Source organism: Alexandromys fortis, unplaced genomic scaffold, assembly GCF_014885135.2.
Source record: "Alexandromys fortis isolate MF-2015 unplaced genomic scaffold, M_Fortis_MF-2015_v1.1 scaffold_35, whole genome shotgun sequence".
In the NCBI taxonomy this organism is placed as follows: Eukaryota; Metazoa; Chordata; class Mammalia; order Rodentia; family Cricetidae; genus Alexandromys; species Alexandromys fortis.
The window spans coordinates 9,629,583-9,656,780 of record NW_026067913.1 but is presented as its reverse complement, the minus strand read 5'-3'; the positions used below and the strand labels follow the sequence as shown (position 1 = coordinate 9,656,780).

At 40.1% G+C, this 27,198-nt stretch overlaps 1 protein-coding gene across 5 annotated transcripts in view; it reads right to left on the bottom strand.

The window, feature by feature from the left end:
• The window catches only part of Hectd1 (HECT domain E3 ubiquitin protein ligase 1), a 79,509-nt gene that overhangs the window by 42,238 nt on the left and 10,073 nt on the right, over positions 1–27,198 (bottom strand). For all 5 annotated transcript variants that reach the window (XM_050138827.1, XM_050138829.1, XM_050138830.1 and 2 more), the window contains exons 3-17: positions 23,047–23,281; positions 21,232–21,459; positions 20,047–20,328; positions 19,682–19,952; positions 18,383–18,459; positions 18,203–18,301; positions 16,109–16,223; positions 15,273–15,447; positions 11,858–11,996; positions 11,535–11,705; positions 7,987–8,209; positions 7,010–7,273; positions 6,829–6,905; positions 3,016–3,150; positions 1,022–1,168 (exon numbers count right to left, since the gene is read on the bottom strand). In XM_050138827.1, the coding sequence (XP_049994784.1) occupies positions 1,022–1,168; positions 3,016–3,150; positions 6,829–6,905; positions 7,010–7,273; positions 7,987–8,209; positions 11,535–11,705; positions 11,858–11,996; positions 15,273–15,447; positions 16,109–16,223; positions 18,203–18,301; positions 18,383–18,459; positions 19,682–19,952; positions 20,047–20,328; positions 21,232–21,459; positions 23,047–23,281 (2,638 nt within the window). The remainder of the gene's footprint in view (positions 1–1,021; positions 1,169–3,015; positions 3,151–6,828; positions 6,906–7,009; positions 7,274–7,986; positions 8,210–11,534; positions 11,706–11,857; positions 11,997–15,272; positions 15,448–16,108; positions 16,224–18,202; positions 18,302–18,382; positions 18,460–19,681; positions 19,953–20,046; positions 20,329–21,231; positions 21,460–23,046; positions 23,282–27,198) is intronic.

Below are 27,198 nucleotides of genomic sequence, written 5' to 3'. Positions count from 1 at the left end.
TGATTGACACACAGGTGTTTGACTGTAGGCAGTGATCAGCAAGCAGGTGTTTGGCTGTAGGCAGTGATGGACAAGCAGGTGTTTGATTATAGGCAGTGATCAACACACAGGTGTTTCTGTAGGCAGTGATCGTCATACAGGTGTGTTTCTTCACTGATGTCATAAGGGGGTCACCAATTATGCTGTTATTATTAGTGCTTTCCAAAGTAGACCCAGTGACTTCAGACTGTATGAGAATCAATCATTTCCATTTTCACTAAACTACTTCAATGAGTTTAGGGAAAAAAGACCACTAAAATCAGGGCTTCATAAATATTAATTAGTGACTTTTACCAATTACTGCTATAATTTCTGTAAATGAAAATACAAATGGTAAAACTTATGAATGAGACCCACTGAAAATAAAGACTAAGAAAATATGAACTTTCCTTTGAACAATTGCAGGGAAAAAAAAAGAAAAAAAGGAAATATGAACTTTATCACCAAATGAAAATCTTAAAAGAAGATTTAAGCTGGGTAGTGGTGGCACAGGCAATTGGGAGGTAGAGGCATCCGAGGATACAGAGAGAAACTCTGTTTCAACACCCCACCCCAAGAAAAAAAAAAAAGAAACTCTGGAAATTAAAGTGAAAATCAGGAGTGGAGGCACACACATTTAATCCCAGCACTTGGGAGGCAGAGGCAGGAGGATCTCTGTGAGTTCGAGGCCAGCCTGGTCTACAAAGGGAGTTCCAGGACAGGCTCCAAAGCTACAGAGAAACCCTGTCTCAAAAAAAAAAACAAAAAAACAAAAAAACTGGAGAACTTAAAATCAAATAGGCTCAAATACTTCATTCAATTGGCTTTAACATAATAATGTAACTTAAAGGGAAAGTAATCAGAAATATTAACATTTAACATTCACTTAGTTTTAAAATATTTCTTAAATAACAATACTTAAAGTCAATCTAGCAAAAGTATTAACCAAACACATCTTTTGAAACTTTATTATGTTTTTGTTTCTAGTACTAAATAAACTTACATTATTTAAAACAGTAAGAAGAGCCTGTACTAAACCACTACTACACATTTCGTATGGTGAAATTGTGTTCTCATCCTTCAGAAGTACAATTAGGTTTTCTAAAGCTGTCTTCATTAAATCTCGCCAAGTGTTTTCACCTTCAATACACTGAAAGAAAAAAAATAATGAAGACAATGTAAAAACACAGGCCTTAAGAAAATAACATATGCCACGAATCACAACAAAAATGGATTAAAATTACATTGCATTAAAGCTCATATTACTAAAGCAAATTATTTCTATGAGTTACAAATATTTGTTTGTAAAAAGCCTACTTTAAATCTTTTAGAGATTTTTTTAAGAAAGTATTTTATTTATGTGTGTGGTAGTGGTTAGGAAGCTTGTGTGCAGGGGCCCGTGGAGACCCAGGGCTTAAACCTCCCTCCCCAGAGCCAAATGAAAGGTGATTGTGAGCCACAGAACCTGGGTGCTAGATTTTTTCCCCCTATTTTTCTTTCTTTTCTTTTTTTTGTTTTGAGACAGGGTTTCTCTGTGTGGTCCTGGCTGGCTGTCCTAAAACTCACTCTGTAGACCATGCTGCCCTTTTACTCACAGAGATCCACCTGCTTCTGCTTTCCAAGTGCTGAGATTAAAGGCATGCGCCAACAGCGCCTAAGCTATCTCTGGCCCTAACATTTAGGCTTTATTAAGTCATACAGTTCCTGTTCAATCCTGCTATACCACCTCATTTCTGCTGAAACCTCCCTGATTACTGCAATACAGCAAAGCATCCACATACAATGTGAAAAGAAATCAACATAGCTTTGGGCAGGCAAACCGTTTCAGGGACAGTGAAATTTTATCCTCATATAATTTTCATGTAGCATCAAAGTTTCCCTCTTTTTGAGGGTTTTTTGAGACAAGGTTTCTCTGTGTAGCCTTGACTGTCCTGGAACTACCTCTATATATCAAGCTGGACTTGAACTCATCGAGATCCACCTGCCTCTGTCTCCAGAATGTCTTTTTTAAAATTTAACAACATAAAACCTGGGGTCTGGAGAGATGGCTCAGTAGTAGCACCTATTGCTCTTAACCTGGGTTCACTTTCCAGCATCTATGTGGTAGCTCACGACCACCCATAACTCCACTTCCCAGCACCTATGTGGTGGCTCATAACCATCCATAACTCAGCTCTAGTTCTACATGCTGGTTAAGACACTCATACACATAAAACAAAAATATATTCTAAAAATTTAAACATAAAAACTACTCTTGCTTCATAAAACCATATTGAATTTGATTTGTGGGCTGTAATTTCCTGACTGTTACTCATTACCCAGAACAAAAAAACGATTCTGGTGAGTAGCTGGATAAGAAAAGGAGATAACACAAGGCAAAATTCATTATTTGTCTCAAAATCAAAAGACTAAGACTAAGCATATAAAACTTATAAAACCCAGTACTTGGGAGGCAGCGAAAAGAAAATTACGAGGCCGGGCAATGGTGGCGCATGGTGGCGCATGCCTTTAATCCCAGCACTCGGGAGGCAGAGGCAGGCGGATCTCTGTGAGTTCGAGACCAGCCTGGTCTACAGAGCTAGTGCCAGGACAGGCTCAAAAGCCACAGTGAAACCCTGTCTGGAAAAACCAAAAAAAGAAAATTAAATTACGAGTTCAAGACTATCATGAGTCATGCAGAAACACTTGATCTCAAAAAGAAAAAAGGTAAGTCAGGCACGGTGGTGTAGGCCAGTGTTCAAAGAACCTCCTAAAGATTGATGCAGCCAGGACAGCCAGGGATATACAGAAAGACCTTGCCTCAAAAATAAAGAAAGCAGGGGCCAGAGAGACCCAGGTTCATCTCCTAGTACACACATGGTAGCTTACAGCCATCTTTAGCACCAGATCAAGGGGTCTTCATGCTTTCTTCGGGTACTGTGTGCACCAAACACAACAGACATATACATGTAGAAGAAACAAACACATAAAACAAAATCTGAAAACAGTTTAACATACATGTCTATTTGTATGAAGCTCCCAAGATGATTCTAACTGTGTTGCTATATTTCTAAGTGTTACCACTACTCCACGAGGCATGCTTTCAACAGCTTTAAAGTGGTCATCATACAAATCTCGAGCCATAGTTCGTACCTATCAAAGTAAGCAAAGGAATTATAAATTCACCATAATTATCTTTACCAATTCTTCTCCTCATTCTCTGCCTACCTACCTCTCATCTATATCATCTATCTACCTATCTATAATCTATCTACCTATCTATCAATCATCTATCTACCTACCAGCCTGCCTATGTACCTATTATCCATCAATCTACCTATCTATCAATCATCTATCTACCTGCCTACACTACCTATCAATCATCTATCTACCTATCAATCAATCATCTATTTACCTACCTGCCTATTATCTACTTGTCTCGGGCACTCATTCACAAACCTTCAGGAACTAAGACTACTGAAGCTATGGGTATGGAGCTCAGCAGTCTGCCCAACATGAATACACAAGGTTCATTCTCCACCATCACCAAAAAAAGTTGTCCTAAATCAACTCCTACATTGTCATTATTCTCACGGGTTCTAATTGCTGAAAAGATAGATAGGATTTTAAAGGTTTACTAAAGTAACTTTAAAATGTTCAAAGTACCCTTTCTTTTCAAAATAAAAGTAACTTATTCATGGTTAACCAATTAGAAATACAAATAACACCACTCCCTCACTGTAAAAGGGAAAATCAAACCACTTATGATTCTAACAACCAAAGCTTACCTTTTTCACATTCTGGGCTATAAAAGGCTTTTAAATATTACACACATATCATATATATTACACTTACAAATAAATTAAATTTACAGATTTTACCATGAGAAGAAAAGATCTGTCCACTGAGTATTAATGATTTTTCATTGAAGTTAAAATGAAATTACCTGAGAGAACAACCAAACTACGGCAGCCTGATAAATTTTAGTAATGACACTATTCACAAATGTTACACTGTTGGGCGGGTGGTGGTGGCGCAAAGGTGAAGCAGAGGCAGACAGATCTCTTGTGAGTTCATAGCTAGCCTAGGTCTACAGAGTGAGTTCCAGGACAGGCTCCAAAGCTACACAGAGAAAATCTGTCTCAAAAACAAAACAAAATAAAACAAAAAACCCCAAATGCTATACTGTTGAACTTTTTTTCTTTTTCTTTTTTGAGACAGGGTTTCTCGAGACAGTTTTCTCTGTGCATCCCTGGCTGCTCAGGAACCAGCGCTGTAGACCAGGTTGGCCTTGAACACATAGAGAACCACCTTCCTCTGCCTCCTGAGTGCTAGGATTAAAAATGTGCACCACCACCATCTGGCAATGATGCACAGTTTTAGAGATTATGTAAATTATTTTAATGAAACAAAGGTTTATTTGTACAATTAACTAATGCAAATTTAGGGTTTTTATAATTTGATTTTAATCGTAACTCTAATGAAATAGAAAACAAAATATCTTCAAGTACTTCAAGTACTAAAAGATGCTCAGAGATTAAGAGCATAAAATGCTCTTGCAGAGAACCTGACTTTGGCTCCCAGCACCGACACTGACCTCCATGAGAATCCACACCACACATAGGTGGTACACGCATGCACACAAATGCACACACATACCAAATATATCCCTGTTTTTTTTCCAAAACAAATTTCTCTGTGTGGCCTTACGTAGTTTCAGATTCACAGAGAGCCACATGCCTCTGCCTGCTGAGTAGAGATTAAGGGCGTGCACCAACACACCAGGCTTAAAGACCTTAGAGGAGCTTAATAACAACTTTCTATTTCATTTTGGTGTGAATTTCTACATTAAATTTAGCAAGACCTATGATTACACTACCTCAAACAATATTAATAATTTAATAATAAATCTGAGGTTAGAACTAATAGTTAAAATTACCTTTGCTTATAAGAAATATATTTTGAAATATACTGTTGGTATGTGCTAAAGAACCAGCATTCTGCTAAATATATATACTTCATAGTATATATAATCGCATGGCGATGGTATGAAATCAACAAATCACATAAACTGTCTTTTAATAGAAACACAAAATAAGATCCCATGTGCCAATTCAAACACATCTGCAGATGAGGAGTGCTATAGTCATTTCAAATTCCACTTAGTCTAACAGCTATCTCCCTAGACAGTCTGACTACATAGTCCTGGCTGTCCTGGAACCCTCAAAGAGCTCTTCCTGCCTCTACCTCCCAAGTACTGGGACTAAAAGTGTAAGAAACGACTCCCTGTAAGATAGTTCTTTCTGAAGTGTTTCAAATATTCTGAATTGAAAGGAATATCTGACTTTATGCTCTTTTAAAAAACACATACAATCCCAGCACTCGGAAGGCAGAGGCAGGTGGAGGCCAATCTGGTAAAGCTACAGAGAAATTCTGCCTCAGGAAACCAAAAACACATGCAGAAGCAACCAAAAATGATTCACATAGCTATAGAGGATCCCTATCTATTTATCAATTGGTGTGTGTGTGTGTGTGTGTGTGTGTGTGTGTGTGTGTGTGTGTGTGTGTATGTGTGCGCGCCACCACTGCCCTGCAAAACTCGGTTATTTTTTTTTAAAGTTCCCTTCCCTACTCTCAAGTACTGTATTTGAAAAGTATTTTCTAGGCCAGGCATACTGGCGCATGCCTTTAAATCTAGCATGTAGGAAGGGAGAGGCAGGCAAATCTTTGAGGGTTGAGATCAGTCTGATTTACACAGTAAGTTCCAAGTCAATTACATAGTAAAACCCTATCTCTAAAGAAGCAAAAACTATTCTGTATCTTGTATCTGTCACAAGAAAATGTTCAATCTGAGACTATTTTAATTTGCTTTTTAAATATGCCAAATGCACGAGCTGGTAAGTTAACATTATACTGGCCTTATTTTACTTACTGATTTTTGTGGTACTGAGGACTGAACCCAAGACTTCACATGTAGCAGGCAAGCACTTTACTATTGAGCTACCCCAAACTCTCTTTTTACTGTGAGATGGAGTCTCACAAAGTTGCACAGGTGGCATCAAACACACTCTGAAGCCCAGGCCTGCCTTGAATTTGTCAATCTTCCTGCTTCAGCTTCAGTTATAGGCCCACACCACTAGACTTTACAACTAGCCATGCTTTCAAAGAACAATACATATCTGATAAATAGAATATGAATACTATGGGTTTTTAACACGATACTGTGCTTGCTTCCGGTGGTCTGGGCTCGTCTGTGGGTGGCGCTGAACCGGGTAGGTGAGTGCTCTACCCTATACCCGTGGATTCTAGCGCTAATGTCCTGTGTTCAGCCATTACACCAAGCACTAAAACTATCTGAATCCAGAACCACCATCACAAAGTATTAAATCAGGATTAGGAAGTAAAGTGATCATCCTTTAGTTTATCACTTAGCGTGGGTGTGCATGCGTGTACAGTGGAGGTCATGTGGAGGAGACAACACTTGGGACTTGAGACTTTCCTTCCAGCGGCTGAGTTTCCCAGGTCAAACCAAAGCTGTTAGGTTTGGCAGCCAACACTATTACCCACTGAGCCATCTCCCTGGCCTAAAAAATTAAAAAATATTTAAACACTGAAGTTTCACTCTTTTTCCCCATTCCAATTTCCATTGGTTTTAATGTTGGTGCATATAGACAAATATTATGCAAATAATTAACAAGGGGATAAGATGTAACTAAAAATGGGTTTTTTTGGAGTCTTAAATAACATGTTTAATCTTCCCAGTGCTATCTATCAGCTGCTCCTCAAGTTTCCACTGAGCATAAAGGGGGGAAACACACTGTACAGATATACCTTTTGCTTTGTTTTTTCCAGCTTGGATTTTAATTTTCTGCCTCTTTTGCCAGTCCAGCCAGTCACAAACTCTGAACCTGAGGGAGGGAAGGCAAACGCTGTCAGAGAACACGGGATGCGCTGCAAGCCACTCCCACACCTGCACTCACTCTCACTGCAGGGCTCGCACGGGCACACTTACCCAGAGACGTTTCTGCAGTAAATGAATGTTTAGTTCCTCTGTTAGATTCAAACACAAAACCAGGCAAATCTTCTTTTAGTATTGTAGCTTGCTGACCATCAGAGTTATGAATAGCAATTTCTCCTTCCTTCAAACATGTCACTGACCAGTTCCCTACGCTGAGTTTGGTGGGCCCTGGTGCTGACAGTATAGGCTGACTTGAAGTAGATGGCTTCACTTGGCCTCGGGCTCTTTGTAACTTCTCTAAGAATTCACTTCTGCTTTCTGTAAAGACAAAAGACTTGTTTATTAAAAAATCTACCCTTTCCAATAGACCAGATTATTGAAATGTAATTTTTATAAAGAACTAATAGAGTTTTATTCTTCAGAGTCCTCTGACTGGTCTGACCTATCTATATAGGCTCAGGCTTGAAGCAACTCTATAGACGTTTTTATTTTTAACTACAAATGAGGCTTCTCAGAAAAGATACAAGGAGCCATCTATACACCTATGCAATTTACTATTTCTTAACAAAAGAAAGCTTTACCTAAGACCAACTAGATTAAAAGTAGCTACAATGTTGTTCCTTGGCACATAAAAAAAAGGTTATTTGTGAGCTGGGTGCAGGGGTGGCACACACCTTTAATCTCAGCACTCTAAAGGCAGAGGCCAAGTAAGGATCTCTGAGTTCAAGGCTAGCCTGGTCCACAGAATGAATTCCAGGACAGTTGTGAGGTATTTTCATCATACATTCTTTTTCTCTTTGAAGCAGGGTCTTTAGATAGCCCAGGCTATCCTCTAACTCACTATGTAACTGAGGATGGTGTAGAACACCCAGTCACCTTGCCTCCAATTACCAATGCTGGGATTACAGACATATAGTGCCATTCCCAGATATAGTACAGTAATTTTCTCTATTAAAAAGAAATTCCTGACACAGGGACAAGCCTATGAGTTAAACTATAAACCAAATCCTTCAGCTGGAACAAAGTCTTACCTGAACTATCCGATCCACCTTCAGGACTGCCGCTTGAATACATGGTGGCCAGTTTTCCATCCAGGATAAATCTGAACCATCCATTACTGCCATTAGATAGCTCCAAAGCTGCAGCATCACTCCAAATGTATAAGCAGTCCCTTCCCCTGATTATTGACCAGTCTCTCCAGTGGTATGGTTTACCTTGCTGCAATTCTTTAGCATCTTCCTGCGGTTCATCTTCCTAAATGTGTGGAATGAGCCAATAAAATGTAGGAAATAATTTCATTTCAAACATCCACAAATACTTAAAAAACATGAATATGAACCTGATTTATAATTAAAACATATTTACTTGCATGTAGTTCAATATATATTGTAAAAAAACAATCATCGATTAAATAAATATTAAATGTCTTAAAATAATCATGTAAATGATACTATATCTAGGTATGATAGTAAAAGTCAATGGAGTGGAGATTTATATGAACACTCTGGGGCCTGGGTAAACTCACTACACCTCTAGCCTGCTGACTTGAAGAAGCTTGGATGAAGTAATGACACATAAACTGTGATAGAACAGAATCACCACACAAGGTTTTTAAATAAAATTCCTTGGATAAAGAAAATGCGATATACACATACACGCCGGTCTATTACTTAGCTATTAAAATTAAAAGAACATGGAAGAGTAGCGGTCAGAGTATGTCAAGTGCTCTAAGTGCTCTCACTCCTAGGAAGTTGGAGAAAAGGATAAAGAGTGGCCTCTAAAGGAGAGGGGAAGGGGACTGGGAACACTATCAAGCTGAGCAATAAATACCATAATACAGGAAGTTGTTCTTCTACAGCACAAAAGGGTCAAAAGAGGAGCCTAAAGGGTCACAGGACACACAAATGCCCAGTGTTTGAGGTAGAAATGCTAACTACCCCAATTTGATCATCTCACACTGCAAATACTAATCATTTTTATCATGCTATATCCAACAACATATAATTCTGTGCCAGTAAAAATTAAAAATAAATGAAAGTGAATTCTAAGTCCCAGTTCTTAGTCAGGTAAATAAAATATATTATTATGACAATGGGTCTCATGTAACGACAACTGGCCTCAACTCTAGGTATCTAAGGGTGACCATAAATTCCTGGTTAAGAAAATTTTTTAAGAACTGAAATAAAACAAACTTGTAACCACTTTTTAGTATAGCCTAGGAGCCATAAATTTTTAATGACATTTGAAAAACAAGAACAGGCTGCTGAAATGGCTCAGCAGGCAAAGGTTCTTGTTGCTATGCCTGACAACCTGCAGCCCACGCGGTGGTGGAAGAGAACCAACTTCTGAAAGTTGTCCTGACTTCCAGACATTAGTGTCCGCATTCAAATGAGCACACCAAACACATAAATAAACGCTAAAAAAAATGAAAACTGGGACTACTGTCAGATATGTGACACACTTGGGAGCAGAAGCAGGAAGGTACATAAGGACAGCTTACATTATAGACGAAGTTCAAAGCCAGCCTGAGCTACATTCTGAGATGAAGACACCAGGGGCTGAGGGTCAGTGAGGAGGTGCAGTGAGTAAAGACACTTGTTGCCAAGCCTGACACCCTGAGTTCAATTGCTGAACCCACATGGTAGAAGGACTCCCTCTCTCGTTCCCTCAAAGAAGAGAAAGGCAACAAAACTGTAAAGTTCTCAAGGACCTGGGAAATAAATGGAATATGTGCTATTTCAAAAACTACTCCATGTTGTGGAATAGCTTTTTGTACGCTGTGAAGAAGTGTAATTCTGACTGGTTCAACAAAAAGGTGAAGGGCCAATAGCTAGGCATGATTTCCAGATACAGAGGACGCTGGGAAGAAGGGCAGAGACTCGAGGAGACGGAAAGCAGGGTGGACAATACACAGATGAGTTAAAGGAGCCTAGAGGCAGCACATAGATAAACAGAAATGGGTTACTTAAGTTATAAGACCTAGCTAAAAACAAGCCTAAGCTAGTGACTAAGCTTCCATAATTAATAATGCGTCTCCCTGTGGTGATTTGGGAGCTGACTGGCAGGACAGAGAAAGACCAACAACTGGAAACCAAGCCCCCTTCTCCGTCTCCACCAACTGCCAGCAAACTCTTCCTAACATTCAGTGGAGAGTCACTGCCGAATAACAACAGTACTAACACTATCTGCTAATGGCAGGATATGGATTATGTTCTTCTTGGGGTTTTTTGAGCTTTCTGTTGTTGGTTTGTTGTTGTTGGTTTTTCCCCAAGGCAGAGTTTCTCTGTGTAGCTTTGGGGCCTGTCCTAGAACTCACTCTGTAGAGCAGGCTGGCTCCAAACCTACAGAGATCCTCCTGCCACTGCCTCTCGGAGTGCAAGGATTAAAGATGCACTGTCTGGCTGGATTACAGTTGACAGAGAATCTACAATTTCTTAATTCTAGATGGTGGCCATAAAAAGTACCATGGTCAAGCTGGGCAGTGGTGGCCCAGGCCTTTAATCCCAGCATTTGGGAGGCAGAGGAAAACAAATCTCTTGTGATTTTGAAGCCAGCCTGGTCTACAAGAGCTAGCTCCAGGACAGACTTCAAAGCTACAGAGAAAGCCTATCTTGAAAAACCCAACAACAAAAAATACCACGTTCAATCCCTGGGATATCTTTCTTTCTTTCCTTCCTTCCTTTGGGGTGGGGGTGCTGTGAACTGAACCCAGCCAAGGTCTTAGACAAGTTAAGCCCACGTCCTGTACTCTGGCCCCATCTACAGTTTTTACATTCAAGGAACTGGTCAAAATACCCCTACCACCTTTTTAAAATCCGTAAGTGTGCTGAACTCCATTCAAAAATGGGGGAAGACGAGAGATAATGAAAACAATGTTATTAAGGACAGAATTTGAACAGTCTTTCTTTTAAACATTAGTTGTGTAAAGGATTTGCTTTTCAACTCCATACCTCATACAGTCTAGGCAAGTGCTATACTCAGCCCATATCAACAATGGAAGAGAATGTGCTGGGTATTTTGGTAGAGTAGGTATAAATAGAATGCTGTGTGATGTTTTAGTCTTGAATATTTTGTTTCGTTTTGTCTTCTTGAGATAGGGTTTCTCTGTGTAGCCTCGGCTGTCCTGGCATTCACTCTGTAAACCAGGCTTGCCTCTGCCTCCAAAGTGCTTGGATTAAAGGCATGCAGATTCTAATATTTTTTAAATGTACATATGCAGTCTGGCTGTGGGGGCTTCAGGAATTGGTAGGTAGAGTTCAGGTTCACCAACAACTACACAGAGAATTAGAGAATTGGAGGCTATGTGAGATCCTGTCTCCAAAAAAATTTATACACACATAAGTGTCCATGAAAATGATAAAGCAAATGTGGCAAAATGTTAACAACTAAAGAATTCTGATGTTCTTTAACCACACTGGGAACCCTGTCCTACATTTAAATTTTAACATAAAATTTATAAAGGGAAACTGATCAAAATAATACATTATTATTTTTATATTGCAATTATAAAAACCATCCTAAGTTAAACATAATTTCCCTAAACGAACCCTGTTCTCATATCACAATGAGGACCACTCACTTTTTCTGGCTTTGATTCCTCTTCGTTCTCATCATCAGAAGAAGGGCCTGCCAAAGCTGATACTTTGCTAATTACACCGAGCCTGGCCAGCTGATCTAAAAAAATATCACCACCTTTATCAACCAAATCCCTTATGATCTGTAAAGCTAGCAAATGGCCGTCATCGTCATCCTGGGGAGGAAAAGAGGAGCACGTGAGAGCACGCCGGCAAGGAGAACACGCAATCCATCCCGCCTCCCGGTGGACACTACTGTGGGCTGAACGAGGGAATGCTGACTACTACTGCCAAGTCTCCAAAGGAATTACAGCTATGAGAAACAAACCTCTTGATCAAGCACAGTTGCAGTGATTTCCACTAGTGTTGTGGGCAAATTGTGACCAACATCAGAATCACAGACTTCTTTTAGCAGTGCTTCAGAGCAAAAATGAATCATTTTTCGAATTAGAGCAAGACTGGCTTTCCTTAAGAAGGGAAGAAAGAATTTATGAAACCAAAAAAGCTCGAATTAGATAAATATTCAGTCATGCATTAGTAAAAGCTTAAGTGTCCAACAATTTTATAAGCACTAATGAAAAGCATACACTTAAGAATACCAAAAACTTAAGACTATGCTATTACAACAGTTTATGTTTACTGCTTAGGTAATATATTATGCTAATCAAAACTAATCATCCCTAATAATCTCGTAAAATACTATTTTATATTACATTTAATCAGCTTGGCTGCTGGTACAGCATGTTAGCCTTAGAAAAAGGAGGTGAGCCGGGTGGTGGTGGCGCACGCCTTTAATCCCAGCACTCGGGAGACAGAGGCAGGCGGATCTCTGTGAGTTCGAGACCAGCCTGGTCTACAAGAGCTAGTTCCAGGACAGGCTCCAAAGCCACAGAGAAACCCTGTCTCGGGAAAAAAAAAAAAAAGAAAAAAAAAAAAAGAAAGAAAGAAAAGAAAAAGGAGGTGAAAAGCCTGAAAATACTTTTTTCTGTCTCCCCCCTCTTTCTCTGACACACACACACACACACACACACACGCACACACGCACACACGCACGCATACACTGACCCATTATGAGGCAGGAATTACTTCACATAATTTAAAACATTACAACTCTTTTAAACCATACACAAACCACATGAAGTAGGTTTATCATCTCAGTTTTACAAAGAAAGTCTAAGAACACATAAATAACAATTCACTTATCTCTATTGGCATACTATATTTTTATATTATACATAAATATTTTATATTTACAAACATCCCATTTAACAATATTTTATAAGTTAAGATCATTTAAAAGTATTTTCCTATTACATTAAAAGTAGCATCTTGGAGCTAGAGAGATGGCTCAGAGGTTAAGGTTCCAGGTTCAATTCCCAGTACCCACACGGCCACTAACAACTATCTGTAACTCCAAGATCTGACAATCTCACACAGACAAACACATAGGCAAAACACCAATGCACATCAAATAAAAATATATTTTAAAAAAATAGCATCATTTTGGGGAAAATGTTTTTTTAAATACAGAGAGATTTTTTCATCTAAGCACTTAAAACACTTCTATGGAGCTGAGCGGTGAGGGCGCACACCTTTAATCCCAACACTCCGGAGGCAGAGGCAGGCGGATCTCTGTGAGTTCGAGGCCAGCCTGGTCTACAAGAGCTAGTTCCAGGACAGGCTCCAAAGCTACAGAGAAACCCTGTCTCAAAAGAAAAATAAATAAAATAAAAACCAAACAAACAAAACCACTTGTATGGACCGAGTGGGCATGAGGACAGCCTCCACATGTGCAAACTGATTTTAAAGGCGAGGAAGCCAGGTGCGATGGTTCACACCTACAGTTGTAGCACACAGAAGTCCAAGGCAAGAGGACTACAAATCGGAGATTAGCCTGGGGCAGCACGAAGGTATGAAGCTTCGGTACAAAGGCCACTGTCATTTTAGTGAAGAGGTGGTCTAGAGAAAGGGAAGACTACTTTGCCAGCTATACATGACAGGGTTAGTATCTAGAACATACAAAACAACAAAGTCTAAACATGAAGACAAAACTCAATTAAAAATTTGGTCATGGGGGGCTGGAGAGATGGCTCAGTGGTTAAGAGCATTGCCTGCTCTTCCAAAGGTCCTGAGTTCAATTCCCAGCAACCACATGGTGGCTCACAACCATCTGTAATAAGGTCTGGTGCCCTCTTCTGGCCTGCAGGCATACACACAAAACAGAATGTTGTATACATAATAAGTAAATAAATAAATATTTTAAAAAAAATTTGGTCATGGGGCTGGAGAGATGGCTCAATGGTTAAGAGCATTGCCTGCTCTTCCAAAGGTCCTGAGTTCAATTCCCAGCAACCACATGGTGGCTCACAGCCATCTGTAATGAGGTCTGGAACCCTCTTCTGGCCCTCAGGCATACACATGGACAGACTATTGCACACTAAATAAATAAATAAATATTTTTTGAGGGATTTGGTCATGGACTTGTCTAGATGGTTCTAAAAACATCAAAAACCAAATGCCCATGTGGACATGTTAAAGGGATAGCATCTATTCAGTGCTGATAGAAGTGCTAACTATGTACAGCACAGCAGTCCTCAGGAGCGAGAAACATCCATCAGACGAGCTAGCTGTACCATACCTGTGAAAAAACAGAGGACTCATATCCTCCTCTAGAGATATCATGCTCATCCATGTTCACGGCTGTTCTAAACTGTACACATGTCCATCAAACTAGTGAGTGGATAATGAAAATGCAGGACACAAACAATGGAATATTGTTCAGTTGCCCCGCCCCCAGTGAAATTCACAGGTAAATGCATAGAACTCTCAGCAATCATTATGAGTGAGATAAACCTGACCCAAAAAGACACATGACACATGTGTGCTCATTTGTGGACACGAGCTTGAAGACTATTAACTTTCACACATTGTCTCTAAAACTAGAAGCCAAGAGTGAAGGTAAAAAATCTTTACCCCAGCCCTGGAGGGAAGATGTATGTGGTGGGAGAAAGAGTTGTGTGTGTGTGTGTGTGTGTGTGTGTGTGTGTGTGTGTGTGTGTGTGTGTGTGTGTGTGTGACACTACTTTAACTGTATAAAGAGGTGTGTGGGTGTGTATATGTGTGTGACTACTTTAACTGTTTAAAGAAGTGTTAGTGTGTGTGTGTAACTAATTTAACTGTATAACGAGGTATGTGTGTGTTTGTGACTATTTTAACTGTATAAAGAGGTGGGGGGAATATGTGTGGTGGGTGACTACTTTATCTGTGTAACAATGTGCTGCATTTGCTTAGGTTGCGGAATACTACTTTAACTATGTAAAGGTGTGTTGTGTTTGTTTAATCATGTAAAGGTGCTGCTATTCACCTTGCCTGTTTAAGGCACCTGACTGGTCTAATAAAAAGCTGAATGGCCAAAGGCTAGGCATAGATGGATGGCAGGCGGGGCTGGCAGGTATAGAGAATAAGAAGGAATAAGAACAAGAGAATGAGAAAGCCAGCTAAAGAGGTAGGCAGATCTCTGAGAGTTCAGGGACAGCCTGGTCTACATACTGAGTTCTAGATTAGTTAGGGCTATATAGTGAGACCATATTTCAAAATATAAAATAAAATAAACCAGAAAAGATGATACTCACACTTCCAACCTAATTTATATTACTATATTTTTTAAGACAAATACCAAATCCTTCTCAAAAACAAGATATAATCACAGCATCAGATAATTTAAGCATAATATGAATAGCTACCTTATTGAAGGCAACATAGTCTGCTGGAACGTCTGTGCAAACACAGGTAATAACCTCTTCAAGTATATTGGTGCCATTTCTGGGTCTCCTCTGGGCTCATTACATTCTTCTTCATCTTTACTTGTGTCTTTCTTTTTCTTGTCATCCCCTTTATTGACTGGACACATCCAATCACCTACAAAGCATTATTTTTTAAAATGAGTTTTGAAATACAATGTCTTTCAAGGAAAAAAATGTTAATACATACTCATTTCAAACTAAAATTACCTAGGGAACAATGTTCAGTTCTCAGCACTGCAAACAAAAGAGCCCTACCTACTCTGAAAATTTCAAAATAATCAAATCATTCTAGTTACACAGCTTCTAATTATTCTTTACATGACAATCCCAAATCTTTTAAATTTAATTTTTTTTTTCCATTCTGAACTTATACAACTAGTCTGAAGAACATAGAAAAGGGCCCAGGGGAATGACTTTGTTTAAGAGCATGTATCATTCTTTCAGGACCTGAGCCCAGTCCCCAGGATTCATGTCAGGCAGCTCACAACCAGCTATAACGTCAACTCCAAGGGATCTCATTTCTGGCTTCCACAGGCTCTGCATTCACATGCACAGACACATAAACATTCACATAATTAAAAATTAATAAGAAGATTTTCTAAGGGCACAGAACAATAAGATGTTGAAGGTTTATCCACTGTTTGCATGCGCACGCGCACACACACACAAAATGCAGAGTTATTTCTAAGAATGGTTCATTTCTGTACTGTTAGTACGTCAGTGGAGGGGAAGCTGAACACACACGCAGAAGGCCTAGGACAGCACACACAGCTCACCTGGAGACTGCAGAATAGCTACTACTTCACTGTGGCCTCTCTCTCGAGCTTTATCCAATGGTGTTTTCCCATCTTCATCTCTTAGATCCGGATTTGCACCATGCCGTAAAAGAGTCTTATGAAGAAAAGTGTTTAATTTAAATTCAAGAGCATTTCTTATATCATTCAGCTCTATATTTGAAAGTTTTCCATACGCTGGAGAGATGGTTAAGTATTGTGGGTACGGTTCCCACAATAACATGTGACTCATAACCACCTGGAATCTGGTTCAGAGATCTAGTCCCTCTTCTGACCTACAACAGCTCCTGAATGACCTACAACAGCTCCTGAAAACAGGTGGTACATACATACATACACTCAAGCACACACAGACATATAAGATAAAATAAATAAAATATAAAATAAAATAATTTTTAAAGGCTGCCCAGAACTGCCTTTAATCTCAGCATTTGGGAGGTAGGAGGACCTCTCAGGTTGAGGCCAGATTGGTCTACAAAGTAAGTTCGAGGGCAGTGAGGGTTAGTCATAAAAACCCTGTCTCAAAACAAGTAAGATAAAAAGCTTCCCAGAATTAGTCTTACAGATACTAATACAAACCTCACCCTGTACCTATTCCTTTAAAGAATGACATCCATATCTCAAAACCTATACATAAATTTCACTTGATTATTTACTACCCCTCAAATAAGTTGTATTAAAATCTGAATCTGTCACACTCCCTCTCTCCTCTGTTTTTGACTTTAAAGTACTACTCGGTCTATGTCCTGGCCATCAATCTCACAATACAATGTCAATTACCAATTCTTTGACCAAAAATACATCAAGGTCTGTCCCTTTCCTCTAGGAATATTAAACATTTTATAACCTCATGATTATTTAATCATAATGCTCAAACACTTTTTTCGATGACAGGATAGATACAATTTAAAAACACCTCAAACAGAGCTGGCACCAAATGTTCTATTCTAGGTTTGATGCCCAGAAGGGGAGTGAATTGGGGGAGGGGGTTCTCTCTAAAACAAAAACTCTAAGTGTTTTGCTTATTGACTGTTACCAGTATCAGTAGAGGCCTAGCTCTCTCTAAAATCTAGCCAGTTCAAACTGCCAGACTGAGCTGGAAAAGACCAGCTCTCCAGTGAGATGGTAACTCCTGGGTTGCTATCACTCCATGAGATGGCTGACAGGACCAGTGGCTATCCCTCCAACACCTAAGATGCCCCGACTATTCCACTGATCAGTGTGTGCTATCTTTTCCTAATTCCCCCAACAATCCGGACAGTATTACAACTACTGTACAGAAAAAACCTCCTCAAGGCAAACTTAAGAAGGGCCGTCTTTATCCATGGGCTGACACTTGAATCAGAGAGTGCTCGGCTTTCATCATACCACATTATCTCACATCACACACCTGATACGAACACTTTCATCCCATCTGTTTTTTTAATGGTTTATTATGATGCTAAGTATATGGGCATTTTGCCTATATGTATATTTGTGCACCATGTGTGTACATGATGCCTGAGGAGGCTGTCAGATCACTTGGTACCAGAGACACAGATGGTTGTGAGCAGCCACATGGGTGTTGAGAAATTGAACCCAACTCCACTGGAAGAGCAGCCAACGCTAACTGCTGAGCCATCTCTTCAGCTCATAAATTTCAGTTTCTCAAAGTATAGAAAGGAATCTCAAAAGTGGAAAATACTGTAATATTTTTGCTTAAGAAACACTGCAAACAATTTTTAAAAACTAATTAAAACCAGTTATTCCGGAAAATGGGAAGAATCGATGTAGATAGCACAGAAGTATAAACTTTTCAGAATGAAATTTTTTGTCATTCTAATTTCTGAATCATATAGTTGTTAAAAATGTATGCTTTAACAACATGGGGCTGGTAAGACGGCTCAACGGGGAAAGTGGCTTGCCACCAAAACTAGTGACCTGAGTTCAGCCTCTGACTGGCCTGATGGTCCAACATACATGCCACCACATGCACATGCAGACAGACAGACAGACAGACAGACACACACACACACACACACACACACACACACACACACCATAAGATAACAATATTTTGAAAACCCTGGCTTTTACCTTTGCTACTTGAGGTCTTCCAAAACACGCAGCATAGTGTAATGATGATGACCTTTGGCCTCTATTAACATCAGCACCTCTCTCACAAAGAAATTCTACCTGGAATACGATAAAGAACCACAAAGTTGCTCTATTAATCCTTTAACACTGAAATTCAAACACCACCTTTTACTGGCTTACCATTTCCTGAGTTCCAAATGCAGAGGCCCAGTTTAACAGAGTCTGACCCACATCATCCATAAAATTTACTTCAAAAGCTGAAAGTTGAAAAAACAGAAAATTTTGTTTTTAAGGCCAACACTCAACTTTTCTAAAGTTTAAACAACTCTGATTGCTATATTGTATTAAGTACAGAGATAAGATTTTTACATATTTGAATACAGTATAAAGCAGAAAACCTAAGGTCAACTAAGAAAAAGTATTATAAAAAGGTTAAATCAGTCCAGTATAGTAGCACACACCTACAACCCCAGCACTCATGAGGCAGTGGCAAGAGAATCACTACGAGTTTAAGCCAGTTTAGTCTTCCAAGTTCTAGGCTAATCAGAGTTGCTGAGTAAAACTGCTGAGAAATGGGGGAGGATGGAGGCATTAAGTCACGGAACGATTACATGGTTTTAAACATTAAAAACAAACATGAAATAAGGATGGAAAAACAGCATGACTCCTTTGAGAAGCTCACATCTACCTGTGCGTGCATTTTACTTTCTTCTTGGGCACCCTTCTCTTAACATTAGTACTTAAAATCTGTATCAAAATTCCATAATAAGGGCTAGAGAGATGATGCAGAAAGAGATCTTACTGTGCTCGCTAAACACCAAGGTTCAATTCCCAGCACTTACAGAGCGCCTCACAACCACCAGTTCTAAGGAATCCAACTCTGACCTCTAAGTGCGCCAGCACACATACTTACATGAAATGAAGGCAAATAAATACCCACACATAATAAAAATAAAAATGAATAAATTAAAAGAACTGGTCAGGAATCTTACTTTCAGATTATAAAGTGGGTAAATTCCAACTTTATAGACACTCAACTCCCTCAAGTGAACGTGCACTCAGGCACTACCGTGCACCAGGCGGTAACTGCAGAGCTACAATGGGGGAGAGGAAGACTATTTACACAGTTAGCAAGCCAAGCATCTTGCCCAAAAACTATAAACTAGAAATAGCCTATGGTTCCTTATCTTATGGCATGTATTTATTTATTTATTCATTCATTCATTCGTTCGTTCATTCGTTCATGTGTTTTGTTTCGAGATAGGGTTTCTCTATTTTTTTTGTTGGTTTTTTTTGTTTGTTTGTTTGGTTGGTTGGTTTTGGTTTTTTGAGACAGGGTTTCTCCGTAGCTTTGGAACCTGTCCTGGAATTAGCTCTGTAGACCAGGCTGGCCTCGAACTCACAGAGATCCTCCTGCCTCGGCTCTCAAGAACCAGGATTAAAAGGCACTGCCACCACACTTAGAGAAAAATGTCTGACCTCCGGTGTCAATTGCATCTATGAGTGCATCAGTGTCTTTACTCCGAATACAGTCTATAAGCTGCCGATGAGAGCGTTCCCCAGAACTATCCAATCTCCGTAGTCCTGGGATTCTGCCCGTAGATCCAGCACTAGACTTGGGCAAGGCCTTTCGTCCTTCAAATAATAGCACCAAGAGGAGGTCAACCAAACGCATGGTATCAAGCACACATCTTTCATCACCCTGCAATGCACTTTCAATTGAATCTGGAAGCTCTGATCTCAGAAGATCCTAAAAAGAGAATGGAGAAAAACATGTCATATTTGCATTATACAAAACGACTTTTTCTGAAAGGATAAAAAGCAAGGCATCAGAAGCAGCTTACGTGTGTGACTAGGGGAGAGCCTCTGCAAAGTGTTGAGAGAAGACTGACAATCGTCGACACCTGGTTACTCAACTTGGAATCTGCAGCTGTAGAGGGGGCTCCCGTGGTGCTGCGGCCTGGTTTGCATGCTGAAGATGGTCCTGACACGGCACCACCAGCAGCTGCCATTCGTGACAACAGCTCTTCAGTTAACCCATGCTTGGCCAAGGGAGCAGGATCCACTCCACGACGAGTAAACCGGTCAGCTAATGATGCAAAACAGCGCAGAGCTCCATCGGAAACCTAAAGGTGCAGGAGTAAAGTAGATAACACGTCCTCCAGAGAGTGAGCACCAAGTCATTTCCGTACAAACACCAAATGGAAAGCAGCTGGGGCAAAGAATCAGATACTTTATCTTAAGTATCTAAACTTGAACGGCAGCTCCACTTTCCCTTGATCTCATGATCTGAGAAAGGTCTGTACCTGTCAAAGGCCCATGTCCTCATCTGCAAAGCAGTCTAATAATACTCCCCATAACCCATCTGTCTGCTCAAATGAGGTAGGGTATATAAAGGAGGTAAATAGACAGTAAATACTCTGAAATATAAATTGTTATTATGTACAAATTGGCCAAGACAATCTATGACTGCTGGTGAGGTAATATCTAAATAGAAAAAAAGGCATGAAAACTAGTTTTATTTTTTAAAGTATAGCAATTCAACAAAACCTTATAAATAATATTATATAAATACTAGGTTACTTTACTTTGGTAAGATCTAGCCTATTGTTTTCAGTAAGTACTGTACTAAGTCAACAAAATGTTACTGAACACAAGTACAGCTATAAAAATGGTTATCTCTATAACATTTAAATGTTAGTAACTATATCGTTCTCATTAAACAGGTTTGTTTGTTGGTTTTTATGACAGTGCCTCATTGTGTGACCCTGTCTGGCCTGGGAACATAGCATGTAGACAAGGCTAGACTCAAACTCCAAGATCTGCTTCTCTCTGTTTTCTGAGTGTTTAGGATTAAAGGCCTGGACCACAATGCCCACCTTAAAACACATTTTATTGTCCTTCCAAAGGCTTATGGTGTAGAAATATTAGATAAGTAAGCCAAGTGAAAATCTCAAATTTTAATTCTAAAGAGGGAACATTATCAAATTCTTTCTGAAAACTCAGCAGCTACAATACAATTTACTTACCTGATGGTCTTCATGTTTTAACAAACTAGACAGAGACTCTACACAAATTTCTAAAGAAGAATCCTGAGGTTCCATTTTGCCACAGAGTCTTGAGACCACAGCCATCGCAGAGTGTAAGGTATCTTTATGAACCAGGTGTCCGCTGTCACGAATGAAGGTAAGAACACAATTCAAACCCCCAGCCTCAAAGACCGCTCCTGACTCCCGAGTGCATATCAGTTCCAACACCTACAACAGGGACACAAAATTAGCAGAGGAAGCAATACTGACTGCAGCTTGTCAGCATCACAGAGCAGAGCAGACGCCAAAGGGAAGAGCGACATTCCAACAGCAAAGTAAAACAGTCAAACTAAATTCTCTATCAACCTTGTTTTTATTTAACCCAATATATAGAAAGCATTATAAATGCAACCTATAATCAATGAAAAATAACTGATATAAGTCAGGTGGGGTGGTGCAAGCCTGTCATGCCAGCACTTGGGACTCAGGCAGAAGGATAGGGAACTCAAAACTATTCTTGGACAATGTTAACCTATGCTACATGGGGAAAAGAGAGAAAAGAATGAAATGGTCAATAAAATCAAACCTCACTCACCAGGATCCACGTTTAGAGCTGTAAAGAAGTGATGTCATGTGACCTTGTCCTGGCTGTTTTCAGGAGAGTTACATAAACACAGCCCTGACTTCAGTGCTCTTAGAAAGTACACCTGTTGCTACTCTTTCTAGGAGCTGGCTACTCCAGGAAGATAGCTGAATTGGAATCAACAGTCAAACAAGGGTCTCAGGCTTTCTTTGGTCACTGTTTTTCTATTACCAGTAATAGGAGTTTACAATATACACCTTTCAATGCTACAAAATACGAATTACGCAACAAGAAACAGCATGCATGGCACACCCTACAAATAAAGCTTTATAAAGGAAGTTAAAGGCAAGTAGGACTCTGTGATTTTGAGGATAGCTGGGGCTACATAGTGAGACCCTATTTTCAAAACAAACAATCAGAAAAAGAAAAAAATAAAATCAATCAGAACCAAATCTAAAATGTAGAACATTATAAAACATAATGGACTACATAGAAAGGCCCTGACTCAAAAATATAAAATAAAACAATATAATATAAACATGCTCACTAAATATTTCTAATAAACTACTGACTTGGTACTGGTGTGTGTGTGTACACACATACACAACTGCAGGTACTCATGGACATCAGAAGAATTAGAACAAGAGTTATGAAGGCCTATAAGACACCCAATGTGGGTACTAGGAACAAACTCAGGTTCTCTGCAAGAGCAGCAAGTTCTCTAAATTGCTAAGCCAGCTCTGTAGCCCCTAAAACAGTTTAGAGATGACAACAAAATAGCTAAGTCCATGGATCCTAAAACCAGACTTCTAAGCTTTAAATCTTGGTAGGGTCACCACTACTGCTCAGTGTAGTGATTTTTTTGCATATGTAAAATGGATTCGATGTTAATGGCAGCACCTACAGAACTGTCCTGAGGAGTGCTTAGAAGACTGCCTGTACTGGTGCTACTGTTGTTTGTCGTGGTGAACTCTGTCACTATTTGTATACACAGAAACTCTGGGCAGAAGCACGAAGAGCTTCTCTCAAGCCTAGTGACTACGGGAACTGAACAGCAGGAAGCAGGACAGGCAAACCTCTCACCCCACAGCTGTCCCCCAGCTCTTACAGGGCTCTGGTACCACCTGACTGTCAAGGCTAATGCTCTTCACCACTCTCAAAAGAATGGTGACTTATTTCTACTTTCTCAGTGAAACAGTGTTTATTCTTCAAACGATATAAGTAATATTTACCTTTACACATTGCTCAGCTAAATCTCGGCTGGTCCTGTTGTTAAGTTCAACCACCACCAAACGATTACAAAGTGCTTTTATAGCTCCGTCTACTCCTACAATCCTTCGGGTGCATTCTGCAGACACATCCAGGTAGTATGTTATGGCTCGGGCTGTCACCTCTAACACATTGTCTGGGGCACTCTCATCAAGAAAGATTTTGCAGAGAGCTGGTAGGAAAGTGCGAGGGGGACATCTGTAGTGGAAGACATCAAAATATAATTAGGATCACCAAACAAGATATTAACACTATTCTTAACGTTATATGTAAATATGTGGTATTTCCACACTGTTTCTGTCAACAGCACTAATTTGAAACCCTACTCTCCTCCGATAGTTAAGTATTCCCTGTTCCTTACACCTAATAAAACCAGTGCACACCACAGTAAATGTCTATTTCAAGACCAGGTACTAGTTCACGGTCTTTTTAATGACATTCACTGTTTACTGACATGTGCATGTGCATATGCATGTAGGTGCACATGTGCCACAGCTCAGGAGCTGAGGGTCAGAGGACCACGTGTGGAATCAACTCTCGCCTCCCACCGTGTGCGTCCAGGGGATCAAACAGAGGTCATCAGCCTCACAGCAAGCACCGTTCCCTCTCCACCATCCCACTCGCCACAGCCATGGTCTAGACGGCCAGAGGATCTGATGCCCTCTTATGGCATCTCTGGGTGCCAGAAACACACATGATGCACAGATGCGCACGTATAATAAATAAAACTAAAAGGGGAAAGTGAGATGTTCAGGAGTTAAATGCCAACCCTGATGATCTGAGTTTAGTCCCTAGGGCCCCAAGGTAAAAGGCAAGAACCAGGGTGCAAGTACACACACGTAGTAAACATACACTACACACATACACACACACTAAAATTTTGTAAAATAAATAAAAGCAGGATTTAAAAAATCATGTACCATGAAATTACTACTATAATGAAATAAAGGCAGAGGCTTCTGTTTCTATTTACCACAACAGACTTGATAACACGGAGACTTGGTAGGTAAGGATAAAGAGAGACATTACAAGCGACAAGTGTTTCTCAGTGGGTAGTATGTGGGATCCCAAGAAACCCTGTCTCAAAAAAACACACACACACACACATGCACACACAAGAGAGTGATGGATGTAATTTACTCTTCTGCGTGTGGAAAATCAATTTTACCAGCACCAAAGAGAAGGTCTTTTTTTCCAATGCATGTTTCTGACAACTGTCACAAATTAGTTGTCTGTTTAGATAGTTCACTTTGGCGATCAACTTAACTGGACCTGAAACCAACTAAGACAAAAGCTCTGAGCACAGCTGTTAGGGGATTTTCTTCATCAGGTTATGCAAAGTAGGAGGAGTCACCCTAAATGTGGGTGCCACTTTTCCAACTAGATAAAAAGTTGTCAGAGTTTTGTAAAAAGCCTTGCTTTTCGCCTGTTCCCACGGTGCTAGCAAGTACAACATCTGCTGCACTACTTGCCACTTTCTGCTGACGTCAGTGTCTTTAACCTTCTAACATAAACTGAAGACCAGTGGTTTCACGGGAATCTGCCTGGGCTTCTAGACAGACCCTGGGTGGGTCCTCAGCCTGTCTGGTGTGAAGACCACCATTGGTGTACTTCCCAGACTGTACTTTAATGGATGTTTCTCTCCCAGTTCTGTCCTTAACTACTGGAGCCCTCTATTCTATAGTTTACATGTCTGCTTCTGGAGCAAGACCATGCTGTCATTATGGCTCTGGAGTATAATTTAGGCTCAGTTACTGTTCTACTTAGGAACACTACAGCTCTTAAGAGCCTGCTGAAATTCCATATGAATTTTACAACCATGTTTCTCTGCTACATAAAGAGTCTTTGGATTGTGACTGCATCTGAGGGCATTCCAGTAACGCAGCACTTTCCGGTAGAATTCTATCTCCCCCAAGCACGGCAGTGCTTTCCACTTTCTGGAGGCTTCTATAGATCTTCATTACACAAGTCTAATGCATTGGTTCATTACTACAGTTTTGTTTTTCCTTTTGAAACTACTGTGAATGGGATTTCTAAATATCTTTGGGGATTTTTTAAACTGTCTATGGGTTACTTCCTTTGTTTAAAAAAAGGGGGGAGGGAAGGAAGGAAGGAAGGAAGGAAGGAAGGAAGGAAGGAAGGAAGGAAGGAAGGAAAGGGGCTAGACAGACAACTCAAGCATTTAGTCCTAGGCTTACAATCAAAAAGACCAAAAGGGCAGGAGAGATGGCTCAGTGGTTAAGAGCATTGCCTGCTCTTCCAACGGTCCTGAGTTCAACTCCCAGCAACCACATGGTGGCTCACAACCATCTATCTGTAATGAGGTCTGGTGCCCTCTTCTGGCCTGCAGACATACACACAGACAAAATATCGTATACAAAATAAATAAATAAATAAATATAATTAAAAAAAAAAAAGACCAAAAGAAGCAGAAGCATGTTTCCTCCCCTGGAGTTCTTTCCCATTTTTCCTTATTAAATCTAAAACAATTTAAGGCCTATGATTGATCCAGGCCTAGCGATAGACACCTTTAACAGCAGAACTTGAAGGGAAAGGCAGGCAGATCTCTGAGTTTGAGGCCAGCATGGTCTACAGAGCAAGCTCTAATCAGCCAAAGTAGTGTGTGTGTGTGTGTGTGTGTGTGTGTGTGTGTGTGTGTACCCCAGCTGGCGGCAAATTCTTAAGTGACCCTCCTGTCTCAGCCTTTCAAATGCTGGGATTACAGGTCTGCGGAAGGTTCTGACACTCTTGCTGCATTTGCTAGAATCGTGTTAGGAGTATAGACCAAGGCTGGAGAGATGGTTCAGGGCTTGAAAGCACTTGTTGCTTTTATAGAACCCAGGTTTGATTCCCAGCATCCACATGGCGGCTTGTAACTGTGTAAATTCAGTTCTGGGGATCTGAGGCCTCTCATGGCCTCTAAGAATACCAGACACACACACAATGCAGACATGCATGCAGGCAAAACACTCAAGCACACAAAATAAAATAAATTTTAAAAAAAATTGACCAACTCGATCAGAATGTTGGTTTAACAAGAACCTCAGGTGATTCCCACCGTGTACATCAAGGACTCAGGGCTGGAGCTCTCTCACACAAGGTCCTGATCCCCAGAGAACAGCAGTCCTGCCCTAAACAAAGATCTGTCTTCACATCAGCCCTTTCAAACCCAGCCCTCGCGGCCAGTCCACTTGAGAAAGCCGCTAAATACAAAGGACACCTTCAGATTCCATGCTACTGACCTCACTGGTATTCAATGAACCCTCTTTTCTCTCCCGGATTCTCTGTCTCCTGTGCACTAGGAAGTGAAAGCAAGGCAGGATAAAGCTGCTGGAGGTGGTAGCCCCTTCTTTAACCCCAGCACTTGGGAGGCAGAGGCAGGTTTATCACCTGAATTCAGCTTGATTTACAAAAGAATTCCAGACTAGCCAGCGTTACACAGTGAGAATCTCTTTCCAAAACAAACAAACAAAAAAAAAAAAAATTACTGGAGCTTCACTGTGTCGAGGACAGTAGTTACATTTAATACTAGCTAATACAAGTTACTACAGTGAAAACTCACAAATGCAGTCAATACTAGTAACTGCATTCTTCATTGCCAGGAACTAACAGGAAAATAAAGGCCAATTTCAAAGAAGAACTTCAATGGAGCAACAAAATCATTAATCTTACTAAACCTGAACCCTTCCGATATAAATCATTCAATTATTCTACAAAGAAAATGAGAAGAAAGCACAAAGAACTTCTACATAACCAAAGAATAATATAATAGTTACCACCTCCAGCAGCTTTGTCAGTGAAAAACACCTGCTCAACGGTCTGAGAACTGAACCAGTGGCTATATTCTTTTTTTTTTTAATTTTTATTTACTTATCATGTATACAATATTCTGTCTGTGTGTATGCCTGCAGGCCGGAAGAGGGCACCAGACCTCTTTACAGATGGTTGTTAGCCACCATGTGGTTGCCGGGAATTGAACTCAGGACCTTTGGAAGAGCAGGCAATGCTCTTAACCACTGAGCCATCTCTCCAGCCCCCCAGTGGCTATATTCTTGCAGTAACATTTTATTCAAGGACAACCAAACAAACTGATTGTAGAGGCTTAGATATCTAGC